Source organism: Cuculus canorus, chromosome 2 (assembly GCF_017976375.1).
Source record: "Cuculus canorus isolate bCucCan1 chromosome 2, bCucCan1.pri, whole genome shotgun sequence".
NCBI lineage: Eukaryota > Metazoa > Chordata > Aves > Cuculiformes > Cuculidae > Cuculus > Cuculus canorus.
Genome location: NC_071402.1, coordinates 55,471,966 through 55,496,792, shown reverse-complemented (window position 1 = coordinate 55,496,792; position 24,827 = coordinate 55,471,966). Strand labels below are relative to the sequence as shown.

Genomic DNA, 24,827 nt, shown 5'->3' with positions numbered 1-24,827 from the left:
ACTCCCTGAAGTATTTTCTGTTGTGACCAAACCTAAAGTAATAAATAGAAATGCCAGAAATAATAATGAGTAGCTTCAAAGTTGAATGATTTAAAACCTAAGTCATAGTAACTTTAATTGTTATTTTTTTCCTGGTTTCTAACCTATAAGAGTGAAATTTCTTCACATTTCAGAGTTTTTCTTCATGGCTGTAAGGGCTGGAAATGGATATATGCGTTCTTTGTAAGGAAAAGTTGGTGGCTCTCACAGTCACATGGCTCCAGAAGGTGAAACTTTCGGAAAACATAGGATCCTTAGTAAAGCTTTGGCAACTGTCAAGGTTAATGTTTAAGCTGTGAAAGACCCTTTTGCAGAACCGATCATGTAACTCTATCTCAGTCTTAAAGGGGGAATGATTTTAAGCTACCTTGTCTCCAGTACACTGGCCTGATTTCTGCACTATGAGAATGAATTGAGCAGCTGTTAGATAACTGATTGTATAAACTGCAGGCAACCAAATTGCCAGGGTAGAAATGGTAGTACAATTTTTATGTTTGTTCCATATTGCTACAAATGGCAGCATATCTGTTTTCTTCTGCCTGTCATCTCTTCTTCCTTTCCTTCCCACTGTCACTGCAGTGTCATAAAATTTCTTTCTTCTGCATCAGCATGTAAAAAACTACTTTGATTACTTTTATTTATATTCTGTCTTCCTGCAGCTTAAGCATATGTGTGTTTCCATGAGACTGCATCCCACTGCTGTGATGACACTGGCAAGTGACTGCACAACCGAAAGATTCATTGCTATAGCAGATATAGTTGTGAATAAACAATCAAATTAGCTGTAACTTTTCAATTAAAAACTCGTCAGTGAAGAGAGTAAAGCACATGAATGCAAAAACCAAATATAAGAAGTTGTACAGTGGTATAAAAATAAAGCCTGATATATTACGAGGGTGAAAGAATACATTTGTGGATTCTGTATTAGAATTCTTTCACAGTCATTTAATAATTTTCTTCTAGCTAATACAATTTTTTATGTGAAAAACTTTTTTTTTAAAGTAAAAAACTGATGAGTTGTATATCTAGAGCATGTTCATCATGATACACTAGTTGCAACAGCCTCACTGTGCAGAAGTCCTAAAATGCATTTGAAGTGTGGCCAAATAATACTCTTCTTGAGAGCTCTGGAAATGCTCAGAGAGACTAGAAATCTAAAGAGAAATAAAATGAGGTACCTGAAAGCCTCTTCTGTGTGCAAAAAAGAAAGAAGCTGAATGAACAGAAAATTTTAGTAGGCTTTGTCTGTATTAAGAAGGAAGATTATTATGAAGTGCTCTGGGCAAATGGTCGGCCAGTGTGACAGAGTAGTGTAAATCGGTGAGTAAATAATCAGGAAAGAATAGAGGAAATGAGTGGGGTTTCTTTTTTACAGAAGATAACATTTGTGTTGAAAAATCAATCTAACACTGTAAGAGAGCTCTGTAGTGTAGGGTTTTTCCCATTTTTTTGACGTGAGTAAATGTTCTGTTCTACTCTTCCAAGCAGCCAGCAAGTATTCTTTTCCATGTGCATATGGTGAGAAAAGTGGAGCAGAGGTTAACACTCCTGGTTCGCTGGGGACTCGTGGCCTCTGCACACTGTCAGAATGCAAAGGAATATATACTGTTATTGTGAAATGTGGATGAATTATGGGAACTTACTGAAAAGCCAGGATTTCCCTTCATGGGCTACCATTCAGAGGAGAAAAAGACATGTGGGAGGAAAGAAGAGATGCAGAACTTGATGCTTACATCTGCTGCAGTTCAATACTGCTAGAAATCAGATCAGTCTGCCCCCATATTTCATTTCCTTCTGTAATCTTGACCAATAATTTATAATTGATATCAGCTGATCATCTGGCTCTCTCTTTCCATGATGAAATGAATGAGTAAAGAACCTTATCCTCCTACTCTTTACTGTCCAAGATACAGTAAAACTTTGAAAGACAAAGATTTCTATTTATTTTTAATGAAGTCTCTGAAACATCCTCCTAGTCAATGTCTTTTCATTATTTCTGGTTTGCCTTCAGAGACAGGAGGTAAAGCGTCTTTAAGCCTCACTGCAGCTCTGTGTCGCTTTCAACATCTGTTTCAGGCTGTATGACATGGTTCCTGCAATGGGAAACAGTCAGAGGGACTGGCATCTTCAGGTGAAGTTGCTTAACGATGCACTTACTCTAAATAGTCTTCTAAAAGCCTTTAAGATCAAGACTGAACGAGTTGCACTGTGTGCAGCAGAATAATGAAATCTGTGAATTCGAATGCTTTTGTCTTTCTAAGTTGTTTATGTTCTCAGGTTACTCACTCACTTGCGTGCTTGGCATCACGTAGTAAGCCTTTGGTTTTGGGGGAAACACTACTTTAGGAATCCATGTGAGCTGAGACACAGCTTTGTTAATTGCAGGCAGTGTCATGATTTTTCACCTAGTGTATCAGCTTTCATCAAGGCTGTATTCTACGTGAAGCTGTTTGAAGAAGACCTCTGGAGAGCAGTTCTTGAGTCAGAAACAGCACATATGCTGCCACATCTCTCTGCAAAATCATGCTCACAGAGCAGACACTTGGCTCCAGCTGCTTCTTCAGTCCTTCAAAACCCGGGATTTACTCTGGCAATGCTGATGTTTTGCAGAAATCACCAGTACAATTCTAAGAGAAGGAGTCAGGGAGGCCTTTTATGCGATTCCCACTCGTCTCTCCTTAGGAATGGTACCAGCTCTAACTTAGCAGCTTTACATGGAACTTGCTTCAATTTTGTGCATGTTTGCAAAACAAAACCATCTCTTTACTGAGAGGGTGGTCAAACAGTGGAAGAAGCTTCCTAGAGAGGTGTTCAATGACCCAGCGTGTGAGTGTTTAAGAGGCATTTTGGACGATACCCTTAATAATTTGCTTTATCTTTTGGTCAGCCTTTATATCGTTACACGGTTGAACTAGATGGTTGTTGTAGGTCCCTTCCAATTGTTCCATTCCATTCCATTCTAGCAGCAAACAGATTTTCAAGAGATGGAGCTGTAGAAAGGGGTCATTCAATCTAGCAAATATTAGCAGAGCACAGTATGGCTGTTTTCATCTTGATACTTCTCTGCCAACCCCCTCTACAAGAATGTTATACTGGCTGTTTATTTATGAGAGGAAAAATATCAAATCTGATAGTGGCAGCTCTTAGTCTTTTTTATGCAACACCATTGGTTAAAACCAAAACCAACACTTAATAATGCTCCCAGGTGAGCCTTAGATAAAACCAGGGAGACAAAGAGGAGACCATGATATACATGGGTGTAAATCAAATAATTAATTTACTTTCTGCTAACAACTGCAGCACATATGCAGTTAGCAACCCGATGAGATTAAAGGGGAATGAAGCTTAAATTTGAACAGGGATATTTTTAATAACTTAATGAGAAAACAGTCCATTTCTTCCACATTGAACCCAAAATCTGTAGTCCTACTGAAAACTGGATGGTTATTACTCTATGCCATTTCTAACAATGTGCTACAGTCACCTAGGTAATTCGCAAAAAGAACAGCAACCTCATTTATATCACCTACATACCAATAGACACTATGACTAGTAAATGGGTATTGTGGAGTTGAGAGGTAGTAATGACAGAGTAATCTCTCTAACTGAGCCTTCATGGTTACTAGGTGTTAGATTTTATACCTCAAATATCTTCTTGCTAACTGCAAGTGAGGAGAAAATTTCTCTGAGCCCAGACAATTGTATAACTTCCATGTAGAGTTCTTGCGCCTCTGAAGTGTATACAATTGTGTCATGTTGATCTGATGGTCCCGGCTGCTTCAGTAATGGTATAATGTCCTCTCAGAAGTTATCTCTATTCAGTAGGAATCTTGTTTATCCAACTGTTTGTGTTAGGTTTTTAAGTTGCTCATTTCCTGCCGCCCCTTATGCTTATTTTCTTTTCAGCTAAATTAATTTCAGCTAACTTTTCTCATGCCATTTAACCTAGGGATTCAAAGGAAACAAACATCTGATAGAAGGTATTTTATGGCCTGTGTTGTTTGACCACTTGAGTTGTGAGACTGTTGTCAGTGTTTTTCTTGGCATGGCACAACGTCCTGCAGTACAGCGGTAGCTGGGAACCATACAGTGGTAAACCCACCAGTAGCGGAATGTGAGCCAGTCTTTGTTTTAATCTGGAGAGCAATCAGTATTGCAATCAGTATCCAAAAACTCTCTCGGACGCATGCATAATGGTTTGGCTTTGTGTTTTATTTAGTTTTGTTGGTTTATGTTCATGAATAAATCATGTGGGATCTCCAAATAGCAATTGGCACATGAAACACAAGGAAGCCTGTGGCCACCGAAGTACTAACCTACCATGTACAGGGTCTGACCAGCCTGCTGCAGTGTGCTGACAAGAAACTCCCAGCTTGCAGGTAAAAGTGGAAGCATTGAACTTCTGCTCCTTTTTGCCCTCTTTGGATGCTGCTGTAGTCATCTACTGCACCTGAGAGAGAGGTCTTCGATGGCCACCCATCCCAGCCACTGAGCAGATGGCCTCAAGCAGTGCAGGGAACTAGTCTTCTCCCTTCTCACATTTGCATGGAGTATTTGCCACCAAGGAACTGTTTCATGTGCTCCATTTAAAGAAAAATAAGAAGTAACATCTCACAATGTTGGGACGTTTAATTTGCCACTGATGTCTACTGTGCTTCTTTCTCAATTTGATGCTGCAGAATTGAACAAAGTTCATCAAGGCTAAATCAGAACGTTTCTTTTGGCCGGTTTTAATGGAGAACAGTGGGGGAGTGGGATCTGCGTGAGCACCCTGTCTCAGTGAGAGGCTGCACATGATGGCTGGAGCCTGCTCTCTGTAATGACTATGTGCTTTTGCCTCTAAGCCATCAGAATTTTTGGGCAGGTAATGGCAGGGAAGGTGAGCTCGTTGCTTCTGTCCTGTCCTGCTTGACACTGCAAAGATAAACATGGACATGTCCAGAATAGATGACGCAGAGTAGGAGCTGTTTCATGTGGAAGCAGTAAGGGTCTTGGTGAATGGTCCCATCCCTGCAAATGTGGAATAGTTTTGAATTAGGAGGGGGGTGCTGCAGGGTGGAGGGTTCCCGTACAGCTGCTGAGGTTCAATGGGGACTCCATCTTGAAACATGTTATTTTCTAGTGGCTGTGTGCCTCTCCTCTGTATTAAGGATAAAATGACAGTAATTTACAATGTCACTTGCTGTAATTGGGGGAAATATTACTCCCTCCTCATCTGCAGATGACTGGAAAATTTAGAAGTTTCTTTTATTTTCTGTGATTATATTATATGCCGGCTATGGAATGAAATAAAAAAGTAGTTTGAAATGATGATCCATGCTCCAACCAGTGAAAGCTGCAGAGAGAGGGAGCAAATATGTTTTGAAATAATCACTGAAAATTAGCCTGCTTGAGTTTTATCAGCTTTTTATTTCAGTCAGGAATATTGTGGAACATATGGATATGTGTATGCCTTTATGTAAACACTCAGCTGTCAGTCACCAAGAATTTATGAGCATTCTGGACAGATTTAACTGTGAATGTTTTGCAGTGTTCAATGAACACTGAATTTGTGCTTAGCCAAATCCCCCTACAATGTGTGTGCAAGCAAGAAGTGCATATACTCATAATGGAAAGTCTCTTAGAAGATTTCAGAACAAAATAGATGTACAGCTGAGGTATCTTCGGGTCTCCTCTGCTCACTGACTCTGCCTCTGCCTTCATCCAGGATCACATTTCCATTTTGACCTGACATAATTTGTGCTGTGGGTAGGCTTGTAATTTGCACAGCACTGTAGGGCTGGCATGCATAGTGCCATTGGTGTGGAGGGGAATGTGCTCGCTTCCCCTTGGCTGTGCAGCATCAGTCCTACTCCACATTTGGAGCTGCGGGACATGGGCAAAGCGAGCTGGATGTTGTACTGTCACGAGTCTGGCACTAGCACAGCTGAGTGCTTCGCGTGATAGCTACTAAATCCCAGTTAAATTTTATGTCTTCTGCGTGCTGCCTTGGGCAGCCTGGAATTTGCCCATTATTAGAAGATCAATGAACAACAAGAAACAGTTGGTGCTTTAGAAAAGAAAAATTTGCACGAGCCAATATTTTACATATTGTACATATCCATAATTTCTTAATGTTGAATGTTTTATGCAAGCAGTGAGGTACCGAAAACTTGGCAGTGTGCATTGAGCTTCAAATAGCTGCAATCTCTCTGCATAGCAATGTTTGGAAAGCAAATGTTTGGTTAAAATGTGGTTAAGCACTTTTGCAATACAGAAAGTGTTCTTCGTTGCAAGGTATCTTTCCTTAAAAAGCGAAGTGTACTTTTGGTTTTTAAATCCATGCAGAGATAGTTTGTAAGCAGTGATTAAGATTTTACAAATACTTCAGGAACCCTTTGAACTTGCATGTTGGTAGGTCAGTGCATGCTAAGTATTTTTATGAGCAGTTTTCTATGCATATTTGCTTCCCTCTTCCTCCCACTCTTTTACTTTGGATGACCAAAATTCTCTCAAAGTGCAACTTCAGGTATTTTGGGTCAAACACATGGCTTGTTCTGCATAAATTCGGAGGACAGTCACATTAAGGCAAAAGTGATCATGCACAGTGCTTTGCATCTTAATATTACTACGTTTGTTTTTTATTTTTCTAACACAATTTATTAGTAATTTGTGGATGAGCATGAGGTAAGGAAAGGACTAAAGTCAGACCTACCAGTGCTGAGCAGCTTGCATATTTTGCCCCTGTCGATGGTTTGCCATCATATAAAAGTTTTTTGGTCATATAAAAGTTGCCATGTGAGCCAACAGCATATCTAACTTGTCTTTTGAACCACCAGGGACAAGTCGTGCCAGCATGAATACAGACTGTGAGTATACTTTGTTCACTGAAGTACTGGTTGTGGCTCAGACCGGGTCCCTAGTGCTCAGATGCAGACAAGTGTGAGTTTCCCAGCAGAATAAGTACAGAGGCAGACATTTCACTCTTAGTTCAAACTGAGAGAGGACAAGAGGCCTCTTTAACATGTTTCCAGCTGCAACCATCTCCAGCACCCACAGCAAGCACATCTCTAAGGCAGTTTGGTTTCTAGCTGTTGGTACCCTCAAAATTTCCACTATTTTTGGATCACAGAGAGAATGCCAGTGATAAACAAATGAATCATTCACAGTACTGCATAGCACCTATGTGATGCTGCCAGTCCCCGTTTCTAGGGGACCGTGCTTATGATTCTTGGGCCTGATTTCCCTCCAGTCCAAGAGATTACAGTTGCAGATGAAGCTGATGGCAATTGTGCTATAAAACATCTATGGCGACACATAAATTACTGTGAAATATTAGATCCATTTGGAAATACCAGGTGTCTCACAGTGACCAAACAACGTGAATGGAAGGTATTGGCATCTATGTAGCTCTTCCCTAGTTTATCACCTGTAAACTATTAATATTAGTGTTACCTAATTGGAGTTTCATTAATCAATTAGAAAGTAAACAGGTGCTATGGGCAAACCCTGAGGGGAGAAAGGGGAATATATTATAGTATGCAGTAGATAAGGCTTTTGAGAAATTTTTAAAACTATGATAAAAAATAAAGATTAAAATACTTTGATTGTCCAGTGTTGAATATAAAGTCAAGCTTTTTATATGGCTTTAATCTGGAGGCATTGTTTTATTTATCATTTAACATAAGATTAACATTGTGATATATTGCTGGTGGTGAATTACTTTGAGTTTTGATTAAGAAAGAGCGATTGTTCTTTTTTTTCCAGTTTTATTTGTTTGCATGTAATAAAATTGTAAATATTTATAAATTGAAGACTGTTGTTTTTCATCCTATATATGGAGTATTTTATATATTATTATGCATGTTACTTTATACATGCGTTACTATATATTTTGGGGGGGGTTTATTGAAGCCATTGTAATTTGAAGTCTAATAGATCTGAGGCTTTTTCTGGCTTTACTCTGTAAACCTGAAATAAAGATGAAGGTTAATGTGTCTGACATTCTAAAGAAATGAAAATAGACCAGATAAGGCAGTATTCATATTTCATCAAAGTTTTATGCATCCTGACAAATATGAATAAATCTAATTTGTGAGAAATGTTTATTCTAGAAAGGAAAAAATGAAAATTTTGTTTTCAAAAAACTCAAATGGTGATTTATCAAGCACCAAGCAAGAATTTAAATTTTAAATTATGCTGCCTTTGCTTCTTCAAGGCACTTGATTTTTGTTAGACTGCTAGTGAGTGTAGATGAAGTAAAAGAGCAGTTTTAACCTGTATGTTTACAGCTAACTATTCTCAATGCAGATGAACTGGGAAATTTTACCTCATAATTTCTTTAGCCCAAATGAACTGAAGAATTGGACCACTGTCACACTGTCCTAGAATAATTCTGTATAAATACAGAAAATTAAGATGATCTCTTTTTAGAGTAGTCTAAATGAATAGTATACAGCTGAAAGCAACAGGGGAACACAGACAGATTGGTGAGGAGACTGCTGTATCAGGGGTCTATTGATACAATAAAACGGTTTCATCTGTTGGTACAGAAGTCATAAAATCACTTTTGTCCCACAAAATTTTCTTCTGTTTACAGAGGAACTCTTGCAACTCTAACTGTGGTAGTCCCTTGTCTTGAAAACTATGTGCAATGTAATTTACTTTGTGGAGGGAAGGTAGAAAAACGTTTCAAACCACTAATGTTTGGGGGGGGGGAGGGGGACGAGCGTCCTATTTTCTTCAGCATTCTGTAAGAAGGAACAAAAGAGAGGGAAAATAATTCTAAAGCTGCCATTTATCGTATTGCATTTCTGAACATGTTTCTGGCTGAATTATAAGCTTCAGTCAGAGGTATCTATTACAATTAAAGTTGCCTGTAGGTAAGTTAGTCTAATTGAAGAAAGGCTGCTGTACTAGTTGTAGATTAAGGTCTATGGCAAATTCATTGTACACTATGATTTTTGCAGGGATTAAAAACCCCCTTTTTTCTCTAGGAGATCTGAATAAGTTTCCTGTGCTTCTGGTTTAACTTTGTCGCTAGAGAGCCTCTTTTGGAGCACAGAGCACAATGCATAGACTGTTATCAAATGCAAAATATGACCATATGCAAAAGTGTAAATAAAGTGAGAAATGTTTGTGGAGTGATTGCAGTATTTACCATTCTTTTTTGTACTGCCAGAGATAACAAGCAGGAATAACTGATTTTTGTTTTAGCTGTTGCTGTGAAAAACTTGGGAGCAAATTGCTTGGGGTTGAACGAAGCAGTTTATTATTCTGCTTTACAGAAGAATATACATTCCTCTATTTTCAAGTGATCTTTTGTTTCCTTTTTAATTATCACACTGAGGTCAATTTGTTTTCCTTTTCATGGGGAGATGGGGACAGCATACATTTGTGACAGCATACATTTCTGACCGGCTCTGGTGAATAAACTATTCATGTGCAGAATTTTTCCTCGCTTTGTGGTTAAGTATCACTGCTCAGTGTCTCTATTGCTTGCCTGAACTGTACATTACATCTTTCACAACAACATGTTAAATGATTTATTTTGAAAGATCAGAAGCACTTGGTTTGGGTTAGTGGAAAGAAATGTGAGCCATGACAGAGGCACTTGCTCCCGCTGGGGTGTCTCCGTGTTCTGGGGAGTGGGATATGTGAAAGAAGACCCAGAATGGCTCCATGGGAGTACAGTGTAAGGAAGGAGAAGCTGGTGCAACTAAGAAGTGCTGGTATTCGAAGGCTACCACCCTTGGTGGATGAGTGGTTGAATCTGACAGACTTGTGTTTTGAATTCAGAAGTGATGCAAAATTAGTTTTAGATAGGACTCTATAGCTGTGTACAGAAAAAGCTCACTTAAGAGATGCATTGCGTAAAAGTAACCTGATCCTTTTTTCAATATGAGATCAGCAAATTTATACTGTTCTTACACTAATACTGGTATCAGGGTTTTTTTTTTCACCTCTTTCTAAGAAAAATGTCTGAGTGATATTTTCAGCATCAATAATTCAGATTTTGTTGCCAGTTACTCAGTAAAATAGCTTCAACAGGCAGGTGTCAGCTTAACAATCAGGATGAGTGAAACTAATCCAGTATTCTTATTGTGAATGCTGGGCACACTATTATTGTGAAATAGGTTCATTAAACATGTAATTTTTACTGCTTTCTGCCAAAGGAGAAAGTGCAGTCTCAGTGCCTTGACTAGTTAATCTGCATGACACTAAGATCTACGGTACTGCTAAATGAACAGACACACGTCAAGCCTATATTTTCTGTAAAGTTAAACAGATTGCCTATGTTGTTTTATGCCAGTTGACTCTACAGCATGCTTTGCTTGAAGCAGTGGCACAAGAAATCTGCAAGCAATCCAGCAAGGACTTTGCCATCTAACTCTTCTACAAGTCTTCAAATTACTTAATTTCTTTCTCTGCTTCAGTACAACTTGAAGCCATTATCAAAATGTTTTCAAGCTACTTAGCTGCCAGTTAGTGCATGACCATTCAGGGACAATCTATAAAAGCAAAGAGCATCAGCGGAGGAAGTTTTCTGGTTGCATGACTGCAATTTGTTTCTTTTCCTTTTACAAGAAGCTGCAATTGAAAATCTTAAGTTGTTTTCCATAGGTAGCACCTTATCAGTTTAGTCTGTGTCTGAGCATGGGAAGAACTAGAGCTTGAATTTTCCCTCTCGTGTTTTGAACCAATAGTATTTCTAGGTCCATTTCATAACTGTGCTATAGGACAGTATCCCACAGAAAAAATTAAGTAATTTGAAGACTTGTAAAAGAGTTAGATGGCAAAGTCCTTGCTGGATTGCTTGCAGATTTCTTGTGCCACTGCTTCAAGCAAAGCATGCTGTAGAGTCAACTGGCATAAAACAACATAGGCAATCTGTTTAACTTTACAGAAAATATAGGCTTGACGTGTGTCTGTTCATTTAGCAATACCCCACAGACCTGAACCCTACTCACTGCTTCCCATGATATGCTCATTTGTACCTGTTGAAATTAACATTAAAACTAGCATTATGATCAAAAACTGGACCATCAGCAGCAATGGAAATGTAAGATTTGATAGGAGGATATCAAAGCAAGATTCCAGACAGTGGCTGTATTGTAGTCACATTAGAGGCTTTTCAGGTACTCTAGATCTGCAGTTAATCACAGCGGTTGTGGGTAACTCCTTCATAAAAAGCTTTTTTTTAGGCTTGAAAGCTGCTAGTGTTATGATAAAGAAAGGTCAGACGTGATCTTTTCTTTTGCATCTACAAAATAACCTATGGAGGTTTTTCTACTAGTTCAGCCTATGAAGAGCTAGTCTTGTGTGTGCTGCTATGTCCAAGGAGCTCTAAGGATACTTCACCTGTCCTCAGAGCTGATTACAGATGTAAAGCCCTAAAAATCTGTTAGAATTGGAGCCGCATAATTAAAATATGTTAACTTTACGATTGGCACGCATATGCTATTCACTTTCCAATCATTAAGATTATATCCTCTCATTAATAAAAGTTCAATAAGTCCATGCCACAGCTTAATGAACTGTTCGTTGTGCTACTAACCCATAAAGTGGTATTTCCCAGCCTAAACAATGAATTCTGCACACTGAAGCAGTGCAATTTTTTTTCCTACATAAAAGTCATTCAGCCTTACAGATTTTTCAGAGAAGAAAGGTTTTCTTGTCAGGGACATAACACTTTCTTTAATTAGTATTTAAATATTTGTACTTGAATACCCTGAAAGATATTCAAGAAGTCTGATTGAATAAAACATATTAACAGTTAACATAACAAAACATATTAAAATATAACAGACTTTTTGGATTGTTCTTGTTGAATTTGAAGGTTGTTTCTGTGTTGCTCTCCACACAATTAATTCAGAATTGGTTGAGTAAAAATACTAAGAATTACTGTAATATGAATATGAGAGGTCCCATTGAATAATCAGTTATTCTGTACTTCTGGAGAGCAGTAATATGTGTCTTGAGCTCCTTGACCATCTTTGTATTTGCAATATTCTGAAGCTTTCTTATTACTGGGTTTTGGAGTTCTTTGCTTTGCCTTGAGCTATCTTTCTGTTCCACCTGAAAATGTCATTAGAAATAACAAATGTTCCTTGTTGTTCTTTTTTTTTTCATCCCATACAGTGTGAAAGGAGCAGATGCAGGCAACGTGATCAGACTATTTGTACCAGATATTGGAATGTTCATTGCTAGTGTGTCAATATGGCTCCTCTGCCGCAACATGTTCCAGAAGCCAGTAACCGAGGATGCAGCACAGTGCAACATGCAATTTGAAAATGAGGAAATGGTATCAAATACGCATTTTTTCTGTATGGCTTTTAGCTAATAGTGAGCTTTGGCATTCCTTTCTGAGATGTATTCTGAAATGGCTTCGTGAGGACTGGGTATGTTTAGAAGTGAACTTATTTTCAGGAAACTAATCAATTGGTTTTAAAATGGAAAAACTACTATTGCTATTATCTTGAGACAACAAAGTGGAAATGCACCTGAATTTGTCAAATAGTTTTGACTTAAGAAATGATCGTGAGAATCCATCACAAATTTTTTCTTCAACAAAGCTGATGGTTAAGTCCAACACGGTTGTTTTACTACATGCATTGCTCAGTTTCTTCAATAGCATCTATATTTCCAAAGTTGTTATCCAAGAATACAGCAACATCTGAATGCTTATCAGAAATTACTCTTTGAGGAAGGAAAGAGAGACTGTGTATTACATTCATGGAAGGAGTTATCTAAAACCGTGGTTATACTGAGTGAGCTTGAGGATGATTTGGGGGAATGGCTTAGCTGAAAGTGTGAATGTTTATGCTGTGTATTTTACTAGTGGGAAGAAGAATAGCACATGTACCAAATGAAGAAAAATCCACAGAAAGAGGGAAACGATTATATAATATAAAAAGCCACAGAGGGAATTAGCGCAGGATGCAGAGAAATTCCCGCTACTAATCTTATCAGACTGTCTAGCATGCCTTGGGTCTCATTTTCTGTCTTGTTCTATGTATGGTTGAAATGTGTTTTCTCTTTGCTCTCAAAACTCCTCTTTTAGGAGAGACGCTTGCAAATTGCGCATTGTTCAAATAGAAATTGCACTTTGAAGTGGGTAAAGTATTTAGGAGGATCAGCTACCCATTGTGGTTCCACTATAGAGAGGAAAAAAGACTTTCTGCATGTTGCCATGTTGTCTGAATTGTGGTATTGCCGGAAGCTGGTTGAGTTTCTACGACATGAGAGATCAGTATCAGGACTGTGCTTTATATCAGTTGCAGCTGTAATTCTTATGGGTTGTCCTGGCAGCTGAGGATTACCTGAAGATTGGAGATTTTCACTGTAAATTGGAGGATACATAGGCCTGATGAGCGTATGCAAGGTTTTGTCGTGTCTCCTGGAAGCTGGTCTTATGAGCTTTAAATATACTTTATTGTTGGAGCAGTGCAAAATCAATTTAGCAGCAGGCTAGAATCTTGGGCTATACACATTAGGGGAGATGTTTGAAGTATTAATAAGTGTGGCTAATTGGCATATTTTGTGTTCAACCCATCTCTCCTAAGAGAGTTGCATTTTACCAAAATGGGCTCTAACAGACGTCTTAGAAGCCCTTAATCTCCTGGAAAGAAAACGTGCAGGTACATAGCCAGTAGTAATCTGATGGCAGAAGCTCAGAAGAAAAACAAAAGGTCATAGTTAGGTTCCTCTGAATTTAGATGGCAATGTTCAGATATTCACTTTTGTTCTGGTTCAGAGGTGAGCCTGAGCCTGGAGTCTGTGTTGAAGGGAGCTCTGTCTCTTGAAGAGGATGGGTGCTGGCTTCCACTCAGTGTTCAACAGTCATTTGCCTGGAATGTAAGGGAAAAAAATGAACTAACAAACACTGATTACACAGCACAGACAGTAGCCTGAAATTGGCTTGGTCCCAGACCGGCTACTTCAAGGCAATCCACCAATGCAACTAAATGGGCCAGAATATTCCACAAAGGAAGAGCATGGGGGAGAAGACAGCAAAGAAATAGTGATACTGGGCAAACAGAAATCTGCATAAATATATTTTACTTCTTCACATTAAAACCCACTGAGTATTACTTACTTTCTGTAAACTGTATATATTATGGAATATTTAGTGAACACAGCAGCTGTGTTTAGATTTAGTGACACCCAAAACTCTATCACAGGGTTATTTTTAAAAGAGGGGTAATAGTTGTTTTGTGAAGTGATCCCCAGTGCTATAAGCAATTCTGATCTTGACTGTTGAAACAATGAATCAGTATCAGAACAACCTGCTTGTTTTTTTAAAAATGGAGTGAAATGGAGGGTGGAAAATTGAATACCTATTAAATACATCTTTCCAAATTTCAGCTTTCTCTTTTTAGGTGTCTGCACATAACATCCTGGAATCATTTCTGCTAGTTTGAAGGAGTCTATAGAAGCAGCTGAATCTGCTAGGAATATGTATTTGGCAGGACTGACTGTAAGGAACCTAATGCATATGCAGAGCATGCAGACGAGTGTCTGAATTTGGGAAAATATTGGCATGATTTAATATCAGTCCAAACTGTGTGGGTTTCACATGATAATTTTCAGTTCTTCTTTGGTAGAGTCCACTGGAAAAAGGAAAACTAAGTAAGTGATTAGTGCTTTGAATTCTGACTGATACCTGTGGCCGCATTTTGATCTGGCCTTCTACTGGTGCTGTAACTCCACTGAATGAGAAAATGTGAAATGAGTTGCAGTAATAACTGCCCTACAAACAAACGCTTCAGAAGTGTTGAGTTTGGTACTGTGCCTCCAAGGGAAATAGTTCTGGGTTTGTTAGACCAGCCCTGTAGCCAATTCCAGAGCTGAAGAGCTTTTGCCGTGAGTCGCAGTCAGAGGTCTGTGGCACAAGAGTTCAAGAATGCATCAGCTGTTTTGAACAGCTTAACAGAGCCATGAGAGAGGTGACTTTTCAGATTGCTAGATGCCTAGCCACAGATGGTTTTATAAATCAAGACATCAGCACTGTGACTTCCAGGCAAAAGCAGAAAGTTTGTCTTGCAACTTAACCTTTTTGGCATGACATTGCTTACATTGAAGGATTCTCAGATCTCTTTGCTTTGGAGGAGAGTAAAATACTATAGAGATAGGCTTAATTAAAAAAGAAAGGTTAATCTTATCTATTCCTTCCAAAATTTATGTATAATCCCCCTCCACACACCCCCCCCCCAGTTGAAGACTTGCTTGAATACTTCTAAAAGTGAGTTTTCAAAGCTCTGTGTGTATCCATCACATTTCAGTTGTTCTGTGCCATGCTGAAAAAATGCCTGGAGAAGCAGTTAGTGATATTTGATTTTGTGCTATACTTTGTCACGGCATTAGCTTCCAGAAACCAGCTGTAGAGTACAATGAATATGATTGCCCATGGATTGAAATGCAATTCAAAATTAGGAAAATTATCAGAATGTAAATTAAGGACAACAAGGATTCATTGAAAAATGGATGTCCTTCTTCATTACACTGCATCCAACTTTAAGGGAAACAGATCTCCATCAGAAAAGTGTATTATACAGAGCAGAACTGAGGGAGGAGGCTGTAAGGCAGTGAGAGACTCCCAATAATTTGTAAGTAACGCTATCCCAGGAATAAGCAGAGTGTGGTTTTAATTAACAGTGAGTCATGAACTAGGAAGGTCTGCCAGATACCAGGCTGCAGTCCAACTCATTACCACCCCTAAATGGTTGCACACTTGGAGCAAACGTGTCTACAGGCCTTTTTTATTAGGGCTCAGAAAATTTAAAGCAGGTGAATTCAGCTGGAGACAGGCCCGAATTGCAAATGCTGAAAAACACAATGCCAGTCACAAGGTGTAAAAGGTGGAAGAAAATAAGAAAGAACAGTTAACTCCCTGCTGCAGCTGAAAGTATGACACTTTTGATTTGGTACAGATGGTGTTCTTTATGCCAAAAAGCAGATACAGTATATACAGTCTGATACGTATTAGAAAGGAAGTAGCTTTTTCTTGAGATTTTGGATGAATTGCCTAATATTGTAAGTGATGATGAGGGGGAAGAAAATCCTTCAGCGATGCATAACGTAGACTTTAGCAGAGGTGTTAATCTTAACTGAAATATACAATTCTAGTTGCCAATGCAACTTCCTCCCACAGCATTTGCTGTCTTGCCCATTCAAGCTTATTTCTCATCCACGCTTTTCTAGAAAGCAAATGGGACCACTGGGCCTTTACTTTTTCACATAATCTGAAGCAAGCTTGATCCCAGAGCCTCCACCCCTCCTCTTTTTGCAGAAGGCAGAGATTTGTTTGGGATCTTAAAATGATTAAAAAGAAAAAAAGAGGAAATTGTTTTAAAATTAATGAAGGTTTGAGAAGAATGAGGTTTGCATTCAAGATATTTGACTGGAGCCAGGAGGACCAGCATAGTTTTCACTTTGGCCACAAACTTGGTTTGTGTCCTTGAGCCTATCACTTCACTTGTCTCTCAGATTCTTTGTCCCTTGGCAAACAGAAACAGACATAATACTCATTTCCTAGTTTTGGCTTTCTAAACAGTGACAGGGATGTTTGTCCTACGCCTGCACTGGGTATGTAGTAGACTGAGAGGTTTCTTTTGGTTGAAGTCTCCAAGTGGGACTGCAGAGCATACAGGACAGAGTGGGTAGACTTCTGAGAGTTACACACGTTTTGTGCTTTGTCCAAGCGCTTCCTAGTCTAGAAATTGTCGAGTTAGATGAGTATCCTTGTCCTAAAAGTAGCTGGTACCTGCTGGATAAGGACAAGAAACAAGTAATTGAATACTTTTTTTTCCCATCTCCAACATTACCATTTATCCTGATCTCTGCTAGTTGCAGACTGGCTTTAATCCTAAAACATGCGGTTTCAAATGCCTTCCAAAAAATGTTGTTGTTAATTATAGGTACTCTGAATAATCTTGTTAAACATATAATTATCCAGACCTTTTTAAAACCTCATTAATTTCTTGGCTTTGGTGGTATCATGAAGCAAAGACTTCCACAGTTTAATGAGTGTTCACCGATTTTATTTTAAATTTAACACCCTTTAATTTTATGGAAGGTCCCTTGTATTACATGTTATAAAATAGAGTGAGATAGTATAAGTAGTATAAGGGAAATCAAATATATTTATAATTTTGCATTTTGTCTTTTTAAAAGTAAGAAATCCCTGTTCTTTTTTCCATTTCTTTTGTTTCCATTACTTTTTTTTTAACCAGCTACAGTTCTGCAATATTCTCTTGAGCTACAGAAAGTATTAATGCTTCAACATTTTAGGCAAGGTCTTCCTGGTGATTTGAATGACTGTATTATGACGTTCGTTGTTAGATTCAGAAATTGTTAGGTTGAGTGATTCTTTTAGTGTATCACCTATTTGGACATCCCATAAAATACGGATAATTAGTTCAGCTTTGAGCACAGCTCTGAGAAAGATCTTATGTCTCAATCTTGCAGTTGCTAGTACTATGCCGATTTTCTTACCTTCAAATGTGGAGAACTCCTTTGAGCTATTTACACTGGTGCCCATAGCCCTGTCTAGATGGCCATCCCATTTTCCTTAAATCCTTGAATGAGTAGATTTTTTCCTGAGGTTATTAATTGTTTTGTGTGTATCTTCATTTAATTTTCTTTTACTAGTATCAAACATTCACCTGGTTTCACTAGCTCTCACTGACGTGGGAACCTCTGGCCATAACTTCTCTAAACATCTTCCCATCTGCAACTTCTGCTCCTCCAATATTTGCTTCTCTTCAGAGATAGAAAATGATGGCTATTGTGGAAAAAAATGTGGAAGATACTGCAGGTGATAAAGAGGGAAAAAGAGCTTCTCTAGAGAGCATTGGAACTCCTGGGCTTCTTTTGGCTTCTCGATGGCACCCTTTTTCCCCCTCATTTTGCTTTTATTGGCATCTCTATTTAGCATGGCCTTTGCTTACCTTTTCTAATTGGTTATAAATATTTCTTTGCTTTTGTCCTCTGGAGAACTGGTCCAAACCAAATTGGTCTTAGCATGCTTTGAATGTGGTGTAAATAGGCTTTAATGCCTTATTTCTGTGTTTTAAAGGTGAAGCTCCCTTACTGCTTTGCTTGCAATGCTTGTAGTGATGAAGTTTGCCAGACCTTGCCCAGCTGCCTCCCTCAGTAACAATTCTAATGCATCTTGTCTTAACAAGGGTCAAAAGTTTACAAGATACGTTGCCTTCTAGTTTTGATGCACATGTCTTTTGATAAGTCTTAACACAAATATGTAATTATACTACAGCAGTGCCTCAGCTAGATAATGTATCAGTGCAATACCTTAAATATAACCAAGGGCTGTTAACCTGTTCAGCATGAAACTTCAGCATGTACTTGTCCTGTTTTAGTTATAAACGTGATAGATACATGATGAAATTCTTGTGGCAGCTCTTCGCTGGACTTACCGGTTTGCTCATCTAACAATCTGTAGTTCCAAAGGCTGAGATACAGAGTTGTTAACCAGAAGGTCAAAATACTGGAATATTATTGCCATCAGACAGCCTAAGTGATGAGTAACACAGTACTAGCCAGAATCTCTTGGGTCACGGAATTCAGTCTGCCGCTGTTGCAGTGAGCTGTATCACATAGTTACCTCTGGAATGTAGGAAGCACCATCTTGAAAACAGGGCAATTTTAATTTATTCTATTGCTCCTAAAAGGACCCTGTTCTGTAATTTTGCTTTTCAGATGTTTAGAAAAACTGTAATTTATATTGTACATGTATTCGTAACTGCATTATAACCCTTTTAGTTTGTCTGCTCTTTTGATTGAATAAACTATTTCCTTCCCTAGCATTTATTTCTCTGATATTTTGTGAGGAAAAAAACCATATTTTTAGAAAGCACGATAGGAGAAGTCAAGTAATTTTTGATCCTCTTATAGATTAGATTTCCCATTCTCCTGTTCATCCCAATAATCTGTGGCTCTTCAGGATAATACTGGAGAAGTACCCTAGGCACTTCTGTAAGAGCTGAGGCAATGCTGCAACTAACCACAGCATTCCAGCTGGGCTCTTTGTCATCCTTCTTAGCAAGGTGGATAATGGCACAATGTGTGTATTTCTTGGTCCAGGAATTACTCCATATGTGTGCTGTGCTGCTTTATATACCTGCACTAGCTCATTTAGAGTTTGTGCTGAATTGTGCCTTATAGTCATAACCCAAGTCTTCCTATTTCCCATTCACTAAAAAAACTTGTTCAATCATCTCTGGCCAAACCACCAAACTCTGCCTGTGAGTTCCTCTCTCTTTTGCATTTGGCTTATATGCCTGAAAGCTTTTTGAAGTCAAGATGTGAAACTGTATTTCTATAGTAGCCAAGTCTTTTGATGAAATCACTTGATGTTTGCTCAGGTGCAGTACGTACACTGGGAAGTGAAATAATTTTTGGCCCTCTCAGTGCAGTATCTATTGTGTACAGGATTTAATGAGTTACCTTCCTGTTATCCTGCTTCAGAACTGTGCTTGTCTGTCTTCATTTTTTTTAATCTTTCATTTCCTCTGAATCATTGAGTGTCACAATGTGCTTCCAGTAAAAAGCTGATCCTTCTTTTGCAATGAATGACTCTTTCCCACAGGAGATTTTACTGTGGAAGTATATGTCATTCATTACTATCAGACACTGTAAACACACTGAAATATTACTGATGATACATCCATGATGAAGTTATCTAATACTGTGTAGGCATTTAACCCAAGATTTAGCACACTTTATATCTATCAGTTATGATTTTTTTTATTAAGATCTATAGGGCTTAAAGTCAATTTAGGATTTTTTCTTTTCAGTGGTTCTAGAATACTGTTCAAATTCCAAAATGCCTATGGCTCATGAATTTCACACGTACCAAATGGTTCCTTGCAATTGTCTCACACTTAATGAGTTCAACTCATTTAGCAGGGTCTTCTCCTGAGTCACCCAGTGCCTGCAATTATAAGGGTGCTGAGCTCTGGGATGCTACAGCTGGAGAAATTCCCAGGTAGCTTGATTAAAATTGCCAGAAAGAGGTTGGTCAGACCATGGAGTCTACATTGTGGCTTTCTTGGTCTTGGCTCAACAAAGCAAGTGCACTGGTCTCTTCTGTAAGTCAAATCGGGCACCTTTCATGCTAATCTAGATCTCAAAAACACTTCTCTAGTATCACTAGCAATAAACAGAAGGGTATGCTGCAGTGTACATCTCTACCCTTGTGCCGAACCTGTGTGTCTGTAGTTGGGTAAGGTTGCTGTGGAGTGTCCCAAAAAGGAGCAAGCTCTGGGAAGCAGCTGAAGGCTGGGATACGCCTTGCAGCCTTCCCCTCCACCCCCCGGAAACTTAAAGGAAACGACAATGTATGTAAGTCAGTGAACACATGCACTGCTTCTCAGGAGGTTGTTTGAGGCTCTGCTTCACAGAGGTGCTTTGCAAAGCATAACCACACAACAAACAGGTTGCCACCTGCAATCCAGACAAGGGTTTATTGTAACTTAATGTCATATTGACATTATGTTTGATAATGAGGCTCATCACTGCATCTCTACAACTTTTCAAATGCCCTCAGAATACATAGATAAATTGGTGAGTTGAGCTGACACAGCAGTATCCTTTTAACCTTTTTTAAAAAATTCTAGAAGCAACATGCTGAAAGCGGTTGGTGAACCTCACATAACTGTTATTCTCAGGCCTGTTTTTTAATTTTCTCACTGCTCGCTGTTTGTTTCCTGATTCTGTCTGGGAGGAAATATCAAAACACTGCAAAAAGGGCTATTTGTACAGCATTTATGAGCCAACTGGAAGGAGGAAGCACCTGAACTCTCATGAGAACTTATTCATGTGAGCTTAGCTGTGTTCACTTGACAAGCCCCCATAACTAATGCAATGCATTTGCAGGGCTGGTAGTTGTGTCCATGCTGAGACTTGTATGTCCTTAGTTGTAACAATTGTGGTTGGCTAAATCCTGTTGCTCTCATTATTTGAATTTTTGAAGAGTTTTGTTCATGCCTTTTGTAGGGAAAAAAAGTCAATAGATGAGCCAATTTGTTTTTACTGACACAGTACTATCAAATGTAGGTACAAAGCAAGGAGAATTCTGAATCGGGAATGTGGTTTAGGTTGGAGTTAAGGCTTCCTGTTAGTAAATACATCTCTGGGACTAGAGTATATCTTTGTGCATTAGTGTTTATACTGTACCAGATGAAACATTTAAAAGTTGGATATTAATAAAGCAGCCCCCAAAGTAGCTAATGGACATTCTGGCCCTGGCCACAATAGTAGCTGCCATAGCTGCCACAGAGGCTGTGCTGTTTCCTTGCCTGTTCTCTATCTCAGTTTGGCAGTTTAAAAAAGTGTTGTACAATAAATACTCCTGGGACTTCCATATGATTGCTGAAAAACCTAAACTGCATTTAGTTTGTTTATAAAAAGTCCTGGGGCCCTGCTCTGCAGAGCGAAGGTCATGGAAACACATGTTTATGGCTTCACAAATGCTCTATACTCCTTGAATGGAGAACTTTATTTGATTTAATCAGCATCCACAGGGATCCTGTAATTGCGTAATAAGTAATTTATTATGGAAGTAAAAGTATTTTTCTAACTGTAGCCTATGTGGCATGGGTTTGTAGCTTTACACTAATCCACATAGTTAAAAAGGGCTTTGCAAAAGAGTCTGACTGGAGTAATGGTGTTCTGTGATGAGCGCATACTTGTGTGGCTATTTAATCATCAGAAAGTGTTAAAACAACAGGCACATTATCACCACGTTGGATGTAAAAACTGTTCAGTGTTTGCCTGCCTTCAGTAACTTGAAGTGCTCAGTGTGAGAAACTGGAAAGCCATCCCAGGTCCTGTTGGTGGTTGGTGAATAGCAGAGTAGGGAAATCCAAAGTTTGTCTTTTTGACGTACAGTGGAACATAGCCTTTTGTGTACTTCAGGAAAGGAACATGACCTTTCAGCTACTTGACTTCACCTTGGATACTGAATTACAAACAGATAGGTTTGTATATAAAATATATCAAACCTATAGTTGTTTAGCTGTCAGTCTTTTCACTGAAATAATCATTGACTGGGTCATGAATTGCAGTACTGGGAAGTAGACAAAATAAGGCTAAGGTCTAAGGTATCATCCTCAAAAGCACTTGCAGACTGGGAAAAGAGAGGGAACATGCTAGTGCAAAGCCCTGCTTTCTGAAACCAGAAATCGTCACACAAGTGTATATATATATGAGGTAGGTGGTTGAAGAAACCCAGCTCCAGAGATTTGTAGTTCTAGAAGGAAAACGAGAAATTAGTTTGGTATTTGCTGAGGTTCAGGATGCTGAAATTTTCTTTCCAACAGTCGATGACCTCAGTAACACCAAAAGAAGGTTCTTCTACACTTCCTGTGAGTGTTTGTGAGGTTCTTACTTTTTTGTAGAACTTGGAATTCATATTTTCATATCTAAATAAAAGTGGAAATGCAAGGAAAGTAAACTTCTTTGGTAACTCATCAACTTGCAAGCTTTTTCACCATGCTTAAAGTGTGTAAGACTCAGTCCATGGAAATTCTGGAACATCATCTCCTTACGAGCTGTATCCTGGTCCAGTGAAATATTCTCTTTCCTAGTGCTTCTCCCCAGTCATGCTGTGTCATATGTGTCAGTACTAAATTATTCATATTGAATTCTCAAGACAAAATATATCCTGAATGCCCTTCAGATCAATGAAACAGGAGTGATTAGCCTGGTCAAGTTTAAAAAAATATTGTCTTAGTTATCACAATAGGAAAATCTGAAGACCCATTTCAGAGAGATCAAGGTGTCAAATTGGGTTGGTGAAAAAAAAAACTGAGGTGAGGGAGGCAGGTAGGGGGAAGAAAGCGCAAGATGTATATCAAGTCTCACCTTACACTGTCCTGTTTTTATGTGGTTTTCTTACTTCTGTGTCCTCTTTTTTATTCTTTTTGTTTGAAGGTACTATGCATTTTCTTCCAGTTTATACTAAAAAATATTTTCATTTTGTTCGTTTTTCCCTCAAGTACATTTTCTGCTTCTGGGTGGATAACATTTTATTGTTTTCTTTTGTTAGTCTTCAGACTTTTTATTTCCTGTTCCTGTGTATGTGTGACTAAGTGCTATCTCAGCAATTTAGACAGAACTCCCATTCAGCTTAAGCTGTAATAAATATACGAATCTTGTCTTCATGTGCAGCATAGATTCATGGTGTTTATAGACGTATGAGTCCTGACAGTCTCCCATGAAATAACTTATTTATTTTAATTTTTTTTCATAAGTAATTCCACATTTTAATGCATATTGTCTTCAACAAACTGAAAGCACTAGCTGAAGAAACGTGAGTCTCTTTCATGCAAACCTCACTCATTCTAATTTATATGGCCTATGAACACTATGGAAGGTTCACGGGTCTTGTTATGCTCAAAGCACAGACCACTAGAGCCAGTCCAGGAGGAGCAGTATTGGGCCCAAAACAACTAGGGGAGTAGCAGGTTCATCTAGTATTACAACACAAGCAGGAATTATCATGACTGTTGCCCTTTGTATGGCTTTCTCACTCAAACAGCTGTGGTAGAAGAGCATAATGTATCATTCAGCCTGCTGTCAGCATTGCTTCTGAATATTTTAAGTAGCTTCTGTTTAGATAGGAGCTGAGATGTGAGCAGCAGTGATGAAGAGACAGAATACCTCTTTGTGTGTAGCTCAAAATGTGATGACGGCATGTTTGGGCTGCCATCTCCTCTCTGTTATTTTCTTTAAAGATCTTATAATTTGCATGTTGAGAGCTGTATAAGTGAATGGTTGACAATAACAGAGCAATTGAAATGCTAGTATACTTCATTAATAATGGGTGTAGCTAGTGAAATAGCTGGATATGTCCAAGAGAAAGGTAGATTTCCCAGATCAGCCCTACTGTATTTAATACGTATTTCATTGTCTGTAAAATAGATACTCTGGAGAATAAGCAGGCTTTTCCTGAGCACTCACAACATTCTTAGTGCTTCAAAGTAAGAGGAGAAAGTTGGCACCAAGCTTAGAGGTGAAATGAAGGAGTCCACAGGAAATATTTTTCCTTTGGGAATCCACATAACAAAATGGTACTGAAGAATTTGGTTAAGTAGGCTGAGAGTTCAGCTGTTCCTACTGTAATCTTATCTGTCAATGTGGAATTTTTCACTGCCAAAGCTCGCCAATAAATATAAAACTGCTGTTCTGATGAAAAATACCAATAGTCTGTCTTTCTTACTTTCACACACAGATATACTGCTTGGCCAGAACTAACATTAGCTAATACAAGTTCAGATTAGTGCCGGAGAAGTTATGCTGTATTACACCAAGTGAGAACCTCACTCAAAACTATTTCTTTTTTCTAAAATATGACTGACTAATTTTTCCATAAATTGTATCTGTGGGTGGGCTTCCTGATACTCCTGCAAATTGTCACCATGGGTTGATGACATAGGCTGCATCATTCAATAGCAGTGTATGTCTTCTGTTCTCCAAGATATGATGGAGACTTGATGGTGAAGGCCACTGCCAAATCCTAACAATCTGCTCAAGCATGAGGGGTCTTTTGCCTGTTTCCTTCTTTTCCTTCGTCCATTGTATGGTTATCGGTCTTCTTTCCCCTGCTAAATTTTTGCAGATCACTCAAGCTTTTGCTGTTTCTCTCTTTCTTGCTTTTTCTCCTTTTCTTTCACCATCAGCTGATCTCGTTCTTTCCTCAAGCCTCTGCTTAGAGTATTTTTTCTCTCCCAAACTGCCTGTCCATTTATTTCAGCCCTTATTGCCCTGCTTTAGATCACTCCTAC

General features: G+C 38.7%; 1 protein-coding gene across 3 annotated transcripts in view; it reads left to right on the top strand.

The window, feature by feature from the left end:
- The window catches only part of PIEZO2 (piezo type mechanosensitive ion channel component 2), a 305,264-nt gene that overhangs the window by 154,779 nt on the left and 125,658 nt on the right, over positions 1 to 24,827 (top strand). For all 3 annotated transcript variants that reach the window (XM_054059990.1, XM_054059989.1, XM_054059988.1), the window contains exon 5: positions 12,160 to 12,322. In XM_054059990.1, coding sequence (XP_053915965.1) covers positions 12,160 to 12,322 — 163 coding nt within the window. The remainder of the gene's footprint in view (positions 1 to 12,159; positions 12,323 to 24,827) is intronic.